The sequence below is a fragment of the Gopherus evgoodei genome, chromosome 2 (genome assembly GCF_007399415.2).
Source record: "Gopherus evgoodei ecotype Sinaloan lineage chromosome 2, rGopEvg1_v1.p, whole genome shotgun sequence".
Classification (NCBI taxonomy): Eukaryota; Metazoa; Chordata; order Testudines; family Testudinidae; genus Gopherus; species Gopherus evgoodei.
The window spans coordinates 182,843,142-182,861,386 of record NC_044323.1 but is presented as its reverse complement, the minus strand read 5'-3'; the positions used below and the strand labels follow the sequence as shown (position 1 = coordinate 182,861,386).

At 44.4% G+C, this 18,245-nt stretch overlaps 1 protein-coding gene across 1 annotated transcript in view; it reads left to right on the top strand.

The window, feature by feature from the left end:
* Positions 1-18,245, top strand: part of JARID2 (jumonji and AT-rich interaction domain containing 2) — a 329,429-nt gene that overhangs the window by 224,822 nt on the left and 86,362 nt on the right. Inside the window, exon 4 of the mRNA XM_030552478.1 lies at positions 16,301-16,470. Coding sequence (XP_030408338.1) covers positions 16,301-16,470 — 170 coding nt within the window. The remainder of the gene's footprint in view (positions 1-16,300; positions 16,471-18,245) is intronic.

Here is an 18,245-nt window from a genome sequence, read left to right as displayed (position 1 = left end):
GAAGGCTTTGCTCCACCAGCTTATGACATTTGGAAGGATCTCTTCTGCCATCTGTTGTTGTTTACAGGTCAGCACAGGTCCTTATGGAGGAGAAGGAATTACTGTCTAACTCCAGTTCCCAGGAAATTGGAGAGTTTAGATTTAAAACATGTTTTCGTTGCATTACAGCTCTTAAACAAAAGTGTTTCTGATCTTTTTTGTCAAGCATGCTTTACATTTACCCCTTTTTATATATTGCTGAATGTTAATCCAATCTCCAGAGAGATTTGTTACTGGATAAATTGGTGTAGTTCGGATACTGCAGCATCTACCTTTTTGTGGTCAACAAATTTGCTCAGAAGTCTTTAATTTAGTTCCAGGAATCATGGGAGTCACATTTAGTGTTTAGTACATACGTACAAGTAATCAGTTGTGGTTTTAACTAGAGCCATTTATCAGATGGGGTAAGATCATTTACCCTTCATTTGATCTAATTTTCAGACCTGTTTTCCATCATTTTATTCCTGAAGACATTTTTACAGACTTGTGATAGTAATTATTTCCCTTTAAAAAGTAAAATAAAACACGACCCTTTTGTGCTGGAAGGTTTAGAGTAAAAAGTAGAATTCAGTAAGCCTTTTTTGTTGATATTCAGGCACTAAAGTGAGGTAGTCAGAATACTTTACTTTGGAGCATTCATTTAAAAACTGAAGGGTGTTTAAATTGTGCAACCAATTGTTAGGGTATGTGGACTAGCTTAAAAGAAAAAGGTTAGGGCCAAGTAGGGGAAGGATACTTGGAAAACAGAAGGCTACCGCAGTGGTTCTCAAACTATTGTACTGGTGACCCCTTCCACATAGCAAGCCTCTGAGTGCGACCCCCCCTTATAAATTAAAAGCACTTGTTTTATATATTTAACACCATTATAAATACTGAAGGCAAAGTGGGATTTAGAGTGGAGGCTGACAGCTTGTGACCCCCCATGTAATAACCTTACAAACCCCTGTGGGATCCTGACCCCCGTTTGGGAACCTCTGGGCTACAGGGATACGGGGAAAACAAGAGGTAAGAATTTCTAAATTGGTTTACCTGTTAAAATTTACTTTAAGGTATTAAATACTTTAAATCATTGTAAACTTATGCTCTAAAATACAACAGAGGTTCTTCTTGTCAGTAATAAATATATGTTGAAAATAGTGTCTTCTTTTACATAGATATTATGGGGCTAGATTGTGATTCCAGGTTATATGCTTTTGCAAGACAATAAAGAGTAACAACCCCATATTTTTGCTTACGTGGGCTGTCTGCACCTTGGATGTGCAGGTGCATAGGTTTGATTTGGATTTATGCCCTCTTACTTCCTCTCCTGAGCAAGTGGGTGGGGAGGGACAGGAAATGGTTGGAACTTTGGTTTTATCACCGTCTACTTGCCGGCCCGAACTGCTGAGCCAAGATGGTGATGGTGGAAAAGGGTGTAGTATTTTATTGCTGGTATAGGCCAGTAATTAATTGCTATCCCTTGGGAGCAAGAAGGAAGCAGGAAAGGAAATGTGACTCAAAGGAAGGCCTCACAGCTTGTGTTCACTGCTTAAAAAAAGCTATTTTTAACCTCAGAGTGACCAATGTACATGAGTTATCCCAAGGTTAAAAAACACAGTGAAGACCTGGCATTTGAGTTTTAGTATGAGATAAACTTGCTGAGGTTGGGCCTTTTACCCTGCCTAGGGATGACCTCTGTGAGTTTACCTCACAGTAAAACCGAAGTGCATTGTCTTCACTATGTTTTTAACCTCAGGATGGCTCATGCACATTAGTTATCCTGAGGTTAAAAAGCAGTTTTTCTAGCAGTGAAGACAAGCCCCCAAGTCATCCTGCCATCCGCAGTTATTCTTAGGCAAGAATGCACAGGTCTGTGACTAAGCTTACAGTTTAGCCCAGTGGTTCTCACACTGTTGGTTGTGACCCCGTTTTAGACTTAGACTTGCTGGTGTCCAGGGTTGAAGACCAAACTCCACTGCCCAGGCCGAAGCAGTGCTCAGGTTAGAGGCCCCTGCCTAGGGCTGAAGTCTAAGGGTATGTCTACATCTACAATTTTGCAGCGCTGGTTGTTACAGCTGTATTAGTACAGCTGTATAGGGCCAGCGCTGCAGAGTGGCCACACTTACAGCAACCAGCGCTGCAAGTGGTGTTAGATGTGGCCACACTGCAGCGCTGTTGGGCGGCTTCAAGGGGGGTTCGGGGAACGCGAGAGCAAACCGGGGAAGGAGACCAGCTTCCCCGCGGTTTGCTCTCGCGTTCCCCGAACCCCCCTGCAAACCGCAGGGAAGGAGACCTGCTTGCTCGGGGGTTCGGGGAACGCGAGAGCAAACCGGGGAAGGAGACCAGCTTCCCCGCGATTTGCTCTCGCGTTCCCCGAACCCCCCTGCAAACCGCAGGGAAGGAGACCTGCTTGCACGGGAGTTCGGGGAACGCGAGAGCAAACCAGGGAAGGAGACCTGCTTGATTACCAGAGAGGCTTCCTCAGGTATGCTGGGATACCTGCTTATTCCACGGAGGTCAAGAAAAGCGCTGGTAAGTGTCTACACTTGATTACCAGCGCTGGATCACCAGAGCTGGATCCTCTACACCCGAGACAAAACGGGAGTACGGCCAGCGCTGCAAACAGGGAGTTGCAGCGCTGGTGATGCCCTGCAGATGTGTACACCTCCTAAGTTGCAGCGCTGTAACCCCCTCACCAGCGCTGCAACTTTGTGATGTAGACAAGCCCTAAATTCCTTCCAAGCTGGGTGGCTGCATAGCAGTCTGTGAAGGCGTGTGCAGGCAGGGAGAGGCTCCTCTCCCTCTGGCCCCAGAACTGCTGTGGCGAGAGAGGGCTCAGGGGAATCCTGTCTACCCCCTGCAGCCCCGGGGAAGCCTGCACCTCAAACACCTCATCTCTTGCCCCACCTCACAGCCTGCACCCCCAGTCAGAGCCTGAACCCTGCATCCTACCACTCTGCCCCAGGCCTGAGCCCCCTCCCACGCTCCAAACCCCTCGCCCCACCCCTGCCACACATCACCTCCATATTGGTGCACATGAAATTCATTCCACACATGGATATAAAAAATTAGAGGGAACATTGGAAGCCTTTGGGTGCTTAAGTTTCCCCTCCAGCCCAGGGAAGTAGGTCTCAGGCTTTGGCTTTGGCCCCTTCACCCAGGGCGGCAGGGCTCAGGCTTCGGTCCCCCCTCCTGGGGTCATGTAATAGTTTTTTGTTGTCAGAAGGGGGTTGTGATGTAATGAAGTTTGAGAACCCCTGGTTAGCCCACAGTGATTGGAGTTGTATAAGAAACTAAAATACATCTAGCTAGAACATTGTTTAGATAGTGTTATTAAGCTAAGTAAAATTGTACAAATGTGCTTTCACAAGAAAAGGAGACCAAGCTGTCTTGAATGCATGTTAAAAAGCAATTTGTTTTTTTCAGATAGTTTTAAAACAGAAGATTTACCCTCATGGATTAATTAGAGTGAAAGTAATGTTACATATTCTGGGTGTGTCTCTGACATTATCATTGGCAGAAGTGAAGATTTTTTTGTGGCAGAGGATTGACTGCCAGTCTAAGCCCCTGCTTTCATGTGCTGCTAATGCTCTGAAAAAATGACCCTTGGTGCTGAGTGTCTCATGCTTGGTCTCAGACGCGGTGAATATTTTTGGAAAATATATAAAATTCCATTTGGCCGCTAGTTTGTGTGAAAGGCCGTAAGAAATTTTCTAGTGGTCTTGTGAAGAACGATACCCCCACCAGCACGTTTATTGCACTTGCCATGGACTTTTCCCACCATGAACACAAGTACATTTAAGATGCTTGATTTAATATAAGATAGCATATGATTTTCAAGTACTTAATTTGTGGTAGATTATTTGGAACTATTTTAAACAAAATTCAGCGGTTCAAGGTGCTAGATACATTCAGGTTTAATTATAAAGTATCTGAAGAATCTCACTGGCAGATGCACTTACTTTAAGTGACCTTGTGTATGTAAGAGTATCTTTGCATAAATGCATGTTCTGTCCTCATTTGACTCTCTCCTATGCTGAAACAAACTTGAGGGTGTCTTTGGTGTCACACTGGTTGGGTGTGAAGGACAGTGCATTCTGGCCTGAATTGGAGAAGCAGCAGGTAAACATCACAGAGGAATCTCTTGCTAACTGAGCAAAATGTCAGATTAAGGAATGAAATAGAAACAGGCACATGGACAAAACCAGAAATCATAAATGTCTTTATATAATATGATAAGATCAAAAACAGATGAACTAGAATGCCAAGCTGTGGAAAGGACCCTTGATATAATGAGCATTATTGAAACTTGTTGGAATAACAGAAATCAATGGAATATTTTAATGCCTGACTATAAATGTAGACTATAAATTATTACAGGAATGTCAGATTAGGATGAAGAGGTAGAGAGGCAGTGCTAGATTTAAGATTCAGTGAAATCTAGTGAGATGAAACAGTTGGCTGCAAATCCCAAACTCTAATAATACAAGTATGCTGCTAGGTCTAAACTACTACCCTCCAGATCAAGAAAAGAATATTGAGTGTGTAATACTGAGAGAGATCAAAGAGGCAGCCAAGTCTAACAAAGCAGTAATGACAGGGGACCTCAACTATCTACACATAAACTTGTCAAATATCACAATGGAACAAAGTGTGGGGAAGCAATTTCTTGACATCTTAAATGATTGCTTCTTGTAACAGCTAGAGTAAGAGCACACAAGAGGAGAGGCTATTTTTTATCTAATCCTAAATAACAGCACAGGAGTTAGTTCAAGAGGTAACAGCAGCTGACCCACTAAGCAATAGTGACTGTAATGTAATAAAATTCAGTATTCTGAAATTCAGTGTTCAAAATAATAAAGTTCCCAGGAGCGGGGGAAGGTAACAAAAACTAACACAGTGACACTATAGTTCAGAAAGCCAGAGAAGTAAAATCCTTATATTTGGCATGGTTGTTACTTACACACAACTCTGGAAGACAAGTATGCCCCGAACAAAAAGGGAAGTACAAAAACAAGAATTAAACCACTGTGGTTAAATGGGATAGTTCAAGACATTATTTGAGACAAACAACCTTCAAAATTTGGAAATCTAACAGCAAGCCCCTGTTGGTGCCAGGATACTGGACTAAATGGATCACAAGTCTGATCCAATATGGCAATGTCTGTCTTACTGTGAACTATCTTACAGGTGTTAGTTACTGTGTTGAAGCATGGTGGTGCTAATTATATTCCAGTGTCTGATTCCTTTAACATTACTGTGTGGGCTTCAACCCACCAGACCTCTTCTGTTTTGAGATGTCCATGTGTGAGGGTAATCTTTCTTAGTCTCTGAATGTTGTGTCAGTTTGAATATAATCAAATATATTAATTGCAATCAGGTTCTCCGGCCTAACCTTTATGCTGTATCTACACTTGGCTTTCTAGTGGGAGTTACGGTGTGGTAAACTGAATTCAGTATAAGACTCTCGGAGAAATGTAGAACTAAAAGTAACCTACTGATAATTGTAAGTAACTTCCTGACAAAAGTGCTGTGCAGTGTAGTCCACTATTGAGAGCTTACTGTTTTTGTATTAAGTTTTGGTTTTATTGTCTTATATTTGTGTAGTAATTTTTAAGGTATCTTAAAAAGCTTGTTTACTAAGTAACCGAGTGCATAGGATAATCTAGAACACGAATCTTTACTAAAATTAATACAGTTGTATTAATAACTTGGGCCTTACTTTGCAGAGTGTCTTGTTTAGTGAGTGTATTCTTCCTCAGTGTGACCTTGTCTACACTACCAAAACAATGGCCCTAGGAAACCCTGGGGTGGCGTGGGTTGGGTTTAAAAGTACTTTTAGCTAGTTCAGTCTTGGAACTGCAGTGTGCATGGTTTATAATTTGCTTACAAGGCTTATTTATATAATAATTCTAGACTAGAACAGTTTTCAAAAAGTGTTTGTTACCATAAACCAGGACCACACTTGATAAGAAAACCATGTCAACTAAATTATTTTTTAAAAATATTTTCCTAACGTGGCCTTCTTTTGTAGCATAGATGCAGTCTTAGAATATTCTTATTGTGTAGACCTCTCCTATTTTAACACACTAATATCTTGCATCTAAACACTTGATAATTGTAACTAGCTTTTGTAGAAATGTTGTATAGAAACTTGGCAAAGGCTCTTCTCTAGTCAGAGATTTCTGGGTCTTGGTTGCTCAGTTTAGTGAATTTTTAGAGTCTATTTAGCTGTGTTTTGGGGAAAAGTGTATTATTTCATGGCTGTATTTTTTTAAAAACAAAAAATTAATCTAGGTATTTGTAATGGTTGGTTTTCATTTTTCTATTTACGTAAATTTTACACTGCTTATTATTATTTTGAGGATTTTCCCTTCACACACTGTAGCCTTTTTTGTAGGAGTATTTGCCAGCTCTGTAGTGTCTATTTTGGCCTAGAGTGGACAGGGTAATTATTTTGGAAATAGAAACAGCATTCCCCCCCCCTTTTTTTTTTTTAATTGGCCTTTCAGTAAGTTGGCAAACCAACAAGAGCTAGTTCCCTATACCATTCAAAGAGAGCAACCATGTTGGTCATTTTGGTATTTGCCAGATGCAAAATGTCTTGCTCTGGAGTGAACAGACCACCCACTCTATCTTTGTTTAGAATTGGTACGTAATCTAAATAATTGGATTTACTACTTTAAGGTTTTTCATATTAGAAAGTTAAATTAATAAGATTAAATAAGTTAATAAAATTAAAATTAAGTCAAGAAGGGAACAGCTGAATGTTACCAGTGCTTTGAATTGTATAGCACATTTAGGTTTTCCCTAGGCCATGTTCTGAGACTTTGTCGTTTAGTAAATTATGAAACTGAGACAGAAATCTAATTTTAAACATTGAATCAAAAATTTAACCTAGAAACTGCAATTCCACAATATTAAAACTGCATGATAGACTAAACATCTAGTTATTAGTCACTCTCTGCCACATGTTAGCTAGTCATATACTTCCACATATCACAACTGAAGCCTGTGGAACTTGTGCCAATCCATATACTAATGGCAGTTACTTCGAAAGCCCCAAAGAGTAAAAATGCTGTAAGTTTGATTTTGTTTTTTAAATTCACCTCGTTAAAGTGAATTGGCCAGGCCTTTTTAGTTCATAAATCTTGACATTTCAGGCACTGAGGGTCTGGTTCCCTGGCCAAGAGGTAGTGTACTGCAGGAGTGAGAACAAAGCAAGAGAGAACAGAGAATACATCAGAAGTGGTGCTAACTCAGTTATATCAGGGAGGGAGAGACTGAAAGAAGAGCAGTTGTTGAGACTTTGTTAATGTATGATCAAGTGTGCCATCTCACCCCCTCTGGTAGTAACAAAGTCATGGTGTGTTTTGAAAGTGGACTGGGTGAAGATCTTCTGCCCTAAATGTCATAACTAGATTGGAAGGCCTCTGCTGGGGTTGGACTGTTGTGGGGTGCATAGACATTTTTACTATCTGGTAGCTGGGTGAGGTTGGAGAAATGTAGCATTGAAGGGGTGGTCAGAATATGAGGAAAGTGTGTACTGGATTTGGAACGAGTGAGAAAGGAATGGGGCAAAACATACATTTCAAGGCATTTCGAAATGTACTTTTAGTTTACTAATTCAATAGACATTAGTATTTAGGATAAATATACTGGTCATTCCCCACTCCCTTTCAGCACCCCATTGACTAAGAATATTACTTTGCTCCTGGGAGGTGATGATTGAGTAGGAACACACTCTGACTCAAACCTCATGTGATGGTACATTGTGTTGCAAATAACCAGATGGATAATCCTTAATGTAAAGGGTTAACATTAAATCTTATGACAGGCTTCAAATATGCATTTCTTGGATTTCAGTTCAGTCACCCTTCGTATTACTTCTTATCTAAATCATCTTCTTTGAGTGATTGCTCATGTGTTCCACAATAGGTATGCGTGCTCACCATGTGCACTGGTGTCAGAAGTTTTTCCCCTAGCAGTATCTGTAGGGGAGCACCCCTTGCGACCCCTGGAGTGGCACCTCCATGGTACAGTATAAGGGGAGCTGCACGTTCCCCCCACCCTCAGTTCCTTCTTGCCACCAGTGAAGGTGCTTCAGAACTGCTCTGCTCCAGCTTTGCTGCAGCTTTTCCCGAGAACTGTTGTTCGTTCAGTGTATGGTACCTGTAGTTAGTAGTATGATTTGTTTTAGTTTAGTTAGTGCACCCAGGCCAGGGCATGCTCTGCGCCCCGGGTTTTAAGTCGTGGGATACTTGTAGGCGACTGCTGCCAGTGAGTGATCTGCACACGGACTGTTTACTCTGCTTGGACGAAATCATCTCAGCAATCACTGCAAGATTTGCAAGTCATTCAAGCCTAGGACCGAGAGAGAGACACATTAGGCTCCGGACCATCCAGATGGAGTCAGCGTTGACCCCAACTCTAGTGCGCCGCTCTGAGTCGGCACCGAGTACTGTGGTGTTGGTACGTGGCAACTCCCTGCGGCCTCTACCAGTCAGCACCATTCCCTGTCCACAGGGCATGCCAAGAAGGCTAAGAAGAGGCCTTCTCTGCCGCAGCACTGGAGCAAGACTGGGGGAGAGGCTAGACTCATGTTGGGCAGTCAACGGTCCCCATTGGCCTCTAGGCCTCCAACTCAGGTCGAGCAGAGTAGCCCGGCCCGTTTGGAGCAGGCTTCCCTGGATGTCCGGATATCCTCTACTCCAGAGGCTCTGCAAGCATCTTGGGACGTTATGTCCATGCCAGTACCAGGAGCACCGCCAATGTTGGCCCCGTGGTCCAGAGGCAAGCCACTGCGGGGATCTCCACAGTTGCCACCGACTCGGTACTGGTCATGATTGAGAGAATGTTCCTAATGCCGTTTGCCGCTCAGCAACCATCCCATGCGTAGGCCATGCAGGTTGCTGTCGACCCCCACCAGGTTGTCTGGCTGGGTTCTGATTGACAGAGACTCCAGGCATCGCTCCGCCTCAAGGATTGAACATCGACAGGACAGACAAAGCTGAAGGTCTTCCTCTCAGAGGGGCTATCATAGCCAGTCACAACACGAATGTCAGTGCCATTCCTATTCGTCATCTCACTCCAGGACCCCACAATGGCACTGCTCCCACAGCCCCAGGCGTCGATTGCCTTCACCTCACTGTGGCAGATCCGCCTGCCAGAGCCGACCGCGGAGCAGCTGCTACCAGTGGTACCATTCTGCCACGTTGGGATCACGGTCTCATGGTTGGCACCGCTTCCAGCGCCGCCTCTCCTCCTGGTCTGCGGACAGGTCGTACGTCAGCCTGGCCTCTCCAGCAAGAACTATTAGAAAGGGTGGCATCAAACCTCAACCTTCAGACAGAGGAGGTGGAGGAGCCCTCGGACTCGTTTTTAATGCCCTGTCCACCTTGGTGCCGGGCAGCATGGCCTTGCCACTCCACAAAGGGGTGGCAAAAATTTCAAATGCCTTGTGACAAACCCTGTCCTCATTGCCCCCCATCTCTAAGAGAGTGGAACGCAAGTATTTTGTGCCTGCCAAGGGATGTGAATATCTATATAGCCATCCTGCTCCCAACTCCCTGGTGGTCAAGTTGGTCAGCCACGGGGAGCGGCAGGGCCAGCCATCCCCCACTCCAAAAAATAAAGATTCAAGGAGGCTGGATTCATTTGGGAGAAAAATTTATTCGTCCTTGAGCTTCCAGTTACAAGTGGCAAACCATCAGGCTCTCCTGGGCTGATGTGAGTTCAATCTGTGGAGCTCTCTGCCCAAGTTCGAGGACTCCTCCAGGAGCGTGACAGGAAGTTCAAAGCTCTGGTGGAGGCGGGTACAGTGGCTGCCAGGGCAACCCTGCAGGCAACGTTGGATGTGGCGGACATGGCCGCGTGCTCCAGGGCCTCCACGGTGTCTATGAGAAAGACGTCATGGCTCCTGCTGTCTGGGCTGTGCAGTGAGGTGCAGAACTCCTTGCAGGACCTCCCGTTTGACGGCAAGGCTCTGTTTACAGAACAGATGGACGTAAAACTGCACGGCCTGAAAGACTCCCGCACTACGCTTAAGACTCTTGGCCTCTGTGTTCGGTTCCATCTAGACCTACGTTTAAGCCACACCAAGCTCCCACCAGGCCACCCACTTCAAATATGAGCCCCCTTATAAAAAGTCACGGGACTATAAGAAGCGCTCACAGGGGCAGTCTCGGTCTGTCCCCCAGCTTGGATCCTCCAAGGGCAAATAGGCAGGGAAACGTCAGTTTTGATGGGATGCCCGGGGGGACCTCCTGGTCCTCATTAGGGACCCACCAGCAATAAAGCTACGCTCTCTGGGGAACATGCTCCAATGGGGTCCCATTCAGAGGCAGGTCCCAGTTGCTGGAACTGGTGTCCGACACATCGGACCTGGGGCGGGGAGCCCATGTGGGAGATGTTCAGACCCAAGGTCTGTGGTCTGCAGAGGATCTGGCCCGCCACATAAATGTCAAGGAGCTCCGGGTGGTCCGGCTGGTGTGCATGGCCTTCTGCTTGCACCTGGAGGGCAGGATGGTCAGGGTTCTCATGGACAACATGACCTCGATGTTTTACATCAACAGGCAGTGTGGGGCTAGATCCTCTGCCCTCTGCCTAGATGCCCTCAAGCTGTAGGACTTCTGTATAGCCCATGACCTTTGCCTACAGGCCTACCACCTACTGGGCACCGAGAACTCATGGGCGGATTGCTTGAGCAGGGACTTCTCCTCTCAGCACGAATGGTCTCTTCACCCAGAAGTGGTGCACAGACTTTTCCAAGAGTGGAGAACTCCCCAGGTAGACCTGTTTGCCACTCATCAGAACAGTTGCTGTCCCCAGTTCTGCTCCTGAGGTGGCTGGGATGGGGCGCTATCTCATATGCCTTCCTCCTATCCTGGTCAGGCCGGTTTCTCTATGCCCTCCCCCCCCGGTTCCCGCTTTTCAGCAAGGTCCTGGAAAAGATAAAGATGGACGGGGCCTGGGTTCTCCTGATTGCCCCAGCATGGCCCAGGCAGGATTGGTACGGGACCCTCAAGAGCCTGGCAGTTTCCCTACCGTGGCCATTACCATCCCGCCTGGACCTGCTCTCCCAGAGCCGGCACTCCACCTCACGGTGTGGCTGCTCAAAATGGTTAGGCTTGGAGGAAAGGATGTGCTCAGAAGGGGTTCAGTGCATCCTCTTGGAAAGCAGGCAACCCTCCACACACCGAGCCTACTTGGCAAAGTGGTCTCGGTTTTCCTGACTGGCGGCTGAGCAGGGCGTTTCCCCCGTGGCTGCTCGTACGTTAGGCCGCCATTCCCACAGTAGGACTTTAACTTGGTGCTGGCCCTGCTGATGGGTCCCCTGTTCGAGCTGCTAACTGTGCTCTTGGTCACACCTCTCATGGAAGGTGGCCTTCCAGGTAGCGATCACATCGAGTAGGTGGGTCTCGGAACTCAGAGCCCTGACCTCCGAGCCCCCATACACAGTGTTCTATAAGGATAAGGTCCAGCTCCGCCCACACCCTTCATTCCTTCAGAAGGTGGTCTCCACCTACCACATGGGTCAGGATATTCTCCTGCCAATTCTCTGCCCCAAGCCCAATGTGTCCAGTGAGGAGCACCACCTCCACATGCTGGATGTGAGATGGGCTCTGGCTTTTTACCTGGAGCGGACTAAGCCGTTCAGGAAGTCCTCGCAGCTGTTCATTGCCTCGGACGAATGCATGAGGAGTCGGCCGATCTCCACTCACTGGCTCTCCAACTGGATCACGTCGTGCATCCGTACCTGTGACGACCTGACGGGAATCCCTTCCCCGTCAATTGTGAGGGCACACTCGACTAGGGCGCAAGCCTTGTCGGCTGCCTTTTCTGCCCATGTCCCCATTCAGGACATTTGCAGGGCTGCCATGTGGTCCTCAGTTCACACGTTCACCTTGCATTATGCGATCGTCACCCAGACCAGGGAAGACGCCGGATTTGGCAGGGCAGTGCTGCGTCCCGAGAGTCTGTGAACTCCTACCCACCTCCAACAGATATTGTTTGGAATCACCTATTGTGGAATACACATGAGCATTCACTCCAAGAAGAAAAGACAGCTAACTTTTCCGTAACTGATGTTCTTCAAGATGTGTTGCTCATGTTTATTCCACATCCTGCCCTCCTTCCCCTCTGTCAGAGTTGTCTGGCAAAAAGGAACTGAGGGTGGGGGAAGCGCACAGCGCCCCTTATACCATGCCATGGAGGCGCCACTCCAGGAGTCACTAGGGGTGTTCCCCTATGGCTACTTCTAGGGGAAAAACTTTCAACACTAGTGCATGTGGCGAGCACGCACATCTATTGTGGAACAGACGTGAGCAGCACATCTCGAACACCAGTTATAGAAAAGCTAGCTGTCTTTTTGGTTGGGGTGGAATTGAACAGGGGAATTCGACAAGCATTTGCCCAATTTGGTGTATGGATTGTTTGTTTTTTGATGGCATGGTTGGGAGATTATCAGAGTGCTTCCCCCCCCCCCAATGAACTTATGTTACAGCAGCAAGCAGGGTTCTTTTCCCGACTAAATTTAACGATCTGCTTTTTGGCTAGAGAGAGTGTAGATTTTGTGCACAAGAGAATCCATAACAAAGCATTACTTGTGGCCGCCTGTGTGCTTTTGGTGATAGAAACATAACCAGTTGAAGTTAAAATCACATTTATCCAATGCAAGAGCTCTCTAGTCTGCATGAATGCAGAGGGGATCGTATTCTACATTTACAAACTGAATGAATTTTTGGGACAGATGTATTGGTGTATAGAAGCGCTTTTTTACTAAAGGATCATTGTTCCTAGAGACAACGAATATGAATGTTCAATTAGTCTGTTTCAGTTCAAGAATCATAAGCACTGTTATAATAATAAGCAGTATATGAGCCCCTGAGGAGGTGGAAATAAACAAGCAATATATGTCTATCAGGAATTTAGCAGAGTCTTCTGATCACCATGAAATATAGTTTTCTTTATGGGCAATTGTGTGAGACTGTAGGGACAACAAATTTAGAGGAATTGTTAAACAATTCATTTTCTGTCATTATTAGAGGGTATAAATAATGCTGATATTTTTTCAGTGTTTTAACTAGGCATTTCTTTGCTTGAGAGAACACACATTGTACATAGTATCGACCACAACACTTTTTTGAAGATAAAACCATAAAGTATGTGGATGATACTTCTACTGCTTTCTTGGTGTTAATATGCATGTATGTTTAGAGAGCAGCGTAAGCCTGGCAAGGTATTTTAACTCTGAAATGTCTTGGCTTTGTAGATTTAAGGCAGGTCTTAAAGTTCTTGGGAGGAAAAAATTCTTCTTCCCACCAATCTATAGCTTTTCTATGCAGACAGATTTTAGTGTCTCCCTCGACTGTGACACTCATTCTCCTAAGGTATTATTTACTAGATATTTTTAGGATCACATATATAGATGCTGCTCTTTGGCACTTAGTTCTCTGATATGGTTTATAAATGCCATCTCTTTCCGTAGCAAAAACTTGTTACAGGTATGAATGGCTGCATGGCAGAGTTTTAATAGCTGTGAAATTGGAGAAGGTTGCAGTTTACTGGTTTTACCCTCACTAATTGATTATCTTTTACATCTAAATTTTTGTCAAATCACAATGATAGTTTGCAATACAATGACAAACCTGGATTATTCTGTGGCAATATTTGTTACAGATCTCAAGTTCATATTAGATAAATATGGTATTAGTAGAACCAGTAATCAGTGTAAAATTGCCTTCCCTCTCCTCCAAAAATTGATATTTTAGGTCTTTTTATCATCTTGTTCCAGCCATGTCACTAGCAGCCATCTATGAGTTAGCTGCCTTTTTTTCTTTGAAGACTGGAATTTTAAACTAGCTTTTATAAAGTTATAAATTATAAAGATTGTGAGTTATTAACATCTAACTATCTGAATAACTTTTGAATTTTGACTGCTATGAAGCCCTTTTATTCTGTACTGTGTTCTCTCTGTCAAACTCGTGGAATGCTTGGAAATCTGGGTTTGTCCAGGGCTCAGTTCAGCAAGGAATTTAATTCCCACTCACTTCCATAAGACTTGAGTGCTATGCAATATCAGGGTCAAAGTGAGGCACACAGTTGTTCCCTTCCAGTTGACTTCCCTGCACAGGGGTATTTTTCCTAGAACAAGTTTCTACTCTAAATTATTTATTATTATTGCAAATGACTACCCACGAGAACCATAGGCGAGTTTTCTCATTTGTAATATGAGTCCCAAGTCCACTTTGCTTGTCTTCAGTCATCTCAGCCAAATTAGATGACTAAAACACTACCAAATTCACAGCCATGAAGAATGTGTCACGGACTGTGAAATCTGGTTTTGTGTGTGCTTTTACCGCATACTATACAGATTTCACCGGGGAGACTAGTGTTTCTCAAATTGGGGTTCTGACCCAATGGGGGATTGTAGGGGGTGGCAAGGTTATTTTTGGGGAGGTTGTGGTATTGCCACCCTTATTTCTATGCTGCCTTCAGAGCTCGGCGGCCAGAGAGCAGCAGTTGTTCGCCAGGCGCCCAGCTCTGAAGGCAGCGTTCTGCCAGCAGCAGCGTAGAAGTAAGGGTGGCAATACCGTACCATGCCACCCTTACCTCTGCACTGCTGCCTTCAGAACTAGGCAGCTGGAGAGTGGCGGCTGCTGACTGAGGGCCCGGCTCTGTAGGCAGCAGTGGAGATGTAAGGGTGCCAATACCATACCATGCCATCCTTACTTCTGCGCTGGTGCTGGCCGCGGCTCTGCCTTCAGAGCTGGGCTCCTGGCCAGCAGCCATCACTCTTCAGCTGCCCAGCTCTGAAGGCAGTGCTGCCGCCAGCAGCAGCACAGAAGTAAGCATAACAGTACCACCCCGCACCCCTACAATACCGTTGCAACCACCGCACAACTCCTTTTTGGGTCAGGACCCCTACAATTACAACACTGAAATTTCAGAATTAAATAGCTGAAATCATGAAATTTAAGATTTTTAAAATCCTATGACCGTGAAATTGGCCAAAATGGACTATGAATTTGGTAGAGCTCTATAGATGACACATACTCAAGATTAATCTATGAAGTACATCTAGTCACAGAGGGCAAGCAACAAGATAACCTTGTTCTTCCCTTCCCTGTTCTTCGTTCTTGCTAATGCAGCCTTGCAAAATTGTCCTTGAATATTTACAGCCCAAGTACAAAATCTACTTGCTTGCTCTTTACCAGGCTGCTGACCATGGGAAATAAAACTAGATATTTTACTTGCTGGTCAAAAATAAAATGCTTTCCTTGACACTTTGCAAAACTGCACTTATGGATGTACAACAATACAAGTGAAGTATGTGTTGATGCTCCTGGATTAAACTCTTGTGATTTCTGTCACTCTGTTTTGTGCAGTGTAGTTTTAGCCATGTCTGCCTCAGGCTATCTTTTTCATTGGACCAACTTCTACACAGAGCTCTTCTTCAGGTCTGGGAAAGGTATTTCCAGCATCACAGCAAAATGCAAGGTGTAATGGATTGCAGCCCGCTAACCCTCTCTTTTTGTCCTGTGACTGTAGAGGTGTTATCAGGCCACTCCACTCTGTATGGTCCCTTAGAATACGTGCTAACTAGTCATGCTAAACAATCTGTTCCATATTGCATTTTGCTGTAAAACTGGGAGTATCTTTCCCAGACTGGAAGAAGAGCTCTGTGTCTCTCAAGCTTGTTTCTCTCACCAAAAGATATTGGACCCACTTTGGACCTCGCCCACTTTATCACAAACAGTCAGTTTTAGTGAATTGGAATAAGTTAAGAAACTTTAATTTAAAAATGTTCAATTATAAATTAAGCAAAATGTTAACTAGGCTAGAACCAAAGTAACAAATGTTTTTGCACCTTTTCAAGAAAGAGGTTTTCATGAAGGAAAAATAGCAGATATTAGTTGGTGTAATTTAATTATACAGAGTGGGTGAAAATGTTTGGAACATATAACATGCTAGTCACACTTATGCGTGAAAAGTTCCTTGTTTGCTATACTGACTTAATGCAAAAAGCTAGGTAAAAATCACCTTGAAATTCTTAAAATTGCAACAGAAACTTTAAAATAACTGTGGTAAAACAAACTTTCGCACAAACTGAATAAATCATAATTGTTACACTTCAAAAATACGTTGTGGGCTAAACACAACTAAGAAAGATGTTATTGGTAATAGATTGATTTCGCCCTCTCGTCTCACAGTGAATTGTTAAATTTAAGTATGTATTCTTGGTTCTGCCTAATCTTGTGTTTTTCTCTTCTTTTCACAGGCCAAGGCTGCAAGCACAAAGGAAGTTTGCTCAATCCCAGCCAAACAGTCCCAGCACAACTCCAGTAAAGATAGTGGAACCGTTGTTACCCCCTCCAGCTACTCAGATTTCTGACCTCTCCAAAAGGAAGCCCAAGACAGAAGATTTCCTTACATTTCTCTGCCTTCGAGGTAGGAATCTTACAGCAGCCTAAGGGAACAACCTGTAGTTCAGAGAACAAGCTGCAGTATCACACAGTACAGTCTAGCGCTGGACGCAGTGGTGCTGTCCTTGAACCTATTGCACACATTTCCACCCAGTAGTCTGACTGTAGCTATAGTGGAGTAGCGTTTTACTTCATCGATATAAGATTATAGAATTAGGCCAATAATAGAGCAAATGGAAATTACTTTTATACTTAGCACCCTTTCTCCTTGTCCTTCCATCCCTCGCTCTCAATTATGTCTGATTGTATAAACTAAGGCCCTGATTAACCCTCACAAGTGCTTTTTTATTTCCGCTTGGAGTTGCTGGTTATTCCCTTCCTCTACATATGGAGTGTTCATTAACTGCTTTTCACCCCACCAGCTAAATCCCACAGCAACAAGCCTTATCTGACTAGAAGAAAAGGTTCGTTTTGGTTTTGTCTTTGCATAAGAAAAATGTGTTTATTCAGTGGAATAACGTATGCATGTTCGCTATCTCACTGTAAAACCGTAGTGGAAACAAGGCATCGGTAGGTCTAACCAGGAGGAAGGTAGATATGGTGAACTTCCTAGCTAGCCTATGTCAATTATCCCACTGAAAAAAACGCACGGGTTTTTGGCAGTGAAAAGAAAAGCCTTTGGATAACACATTGATAATTCTGTCTTGATTAAACCAGAGACTCGCTGCTAGGTTACACTTAGGCTCCCCACAAGGTGGGACTTTTTCATTACCCCCCACCCCCAGCAGAGGCCTGGTGATATTTTTCTCCTGTTTAATCTCTTGATTGTGGCATTAGACCTGCATTCTAACATCCTTCATCTGAGAGTGCTGGGAATGCCACCGGCCCCTTTATAGTTAGATGGTGCTGATGTGTAATGTGCCAGAGGGGTTGCTGTTGCCATTTCCCTGTGCTCTTCACCACTGGCTCGCAGGCCTTGCAATGAAGAACACTGCCATTGCTTTTACCTTCCTGTAGCCTGGTTGAAGGAGTGTGCCTTCATTACAGATAGTGCCTGCCCTGCTTGCAGAATCCTAACGCAATGGGCTAATCCCCTGAGGTTTGCTACATTTGCCTCGTTTCTCAGTTACTACTACCACTTTGCAGGTTCCTATTGCTTCTCTTACAGCACAGTTCTCTCACTTGGAATACAACTGATCAGCATCAATCATAGCTACCTGCCTTGGTTTTCTCCTCCTAGTTCAGCATGATTGAATTTTCCTCTGCTTATGTATACTGCTGCTAATGGCTTGAAACTAGGCTGCCAAGCTGTCTGTCTTGACTCTCTCATCCAGTATGTAAAGGGGATAGGGATGGAAGGTTGTTGTTTTTTTTTTAAATATATATGGATTGTGAAAAGTAGCATCCAGTGGAGACTAAAATACAAACTCAATCCCTTTCTACATTTCTGTGGATTAGATCTAATTTGCTGTGTGGTAATTTGTTCTGTCTGTTGGCAGCACGCTGCTGGAGTGCTCAAGGCCAATTGGTGCATTCTGTTTGTGGGAAAATTCAGCTAAGAAGTGTGTGCACATGGGTGCATTCATACAGATATATTTTTCTCTTCTTCTTAAGTATGTATTGTTAAATCTCTCAAGGCCCCCACCCCTATGGAGAAGCAATTTGATAAGGAGGGAGACTTTACCCTCAGCAGTCTGACATGAATAATGCGATATGAGATCCAGGTATTTTCTCCTGATCCAATGCTTCATGCAGCAAGATTTTTCTCTTAATAGTGAACATTTGGATCTGGTATCTGTA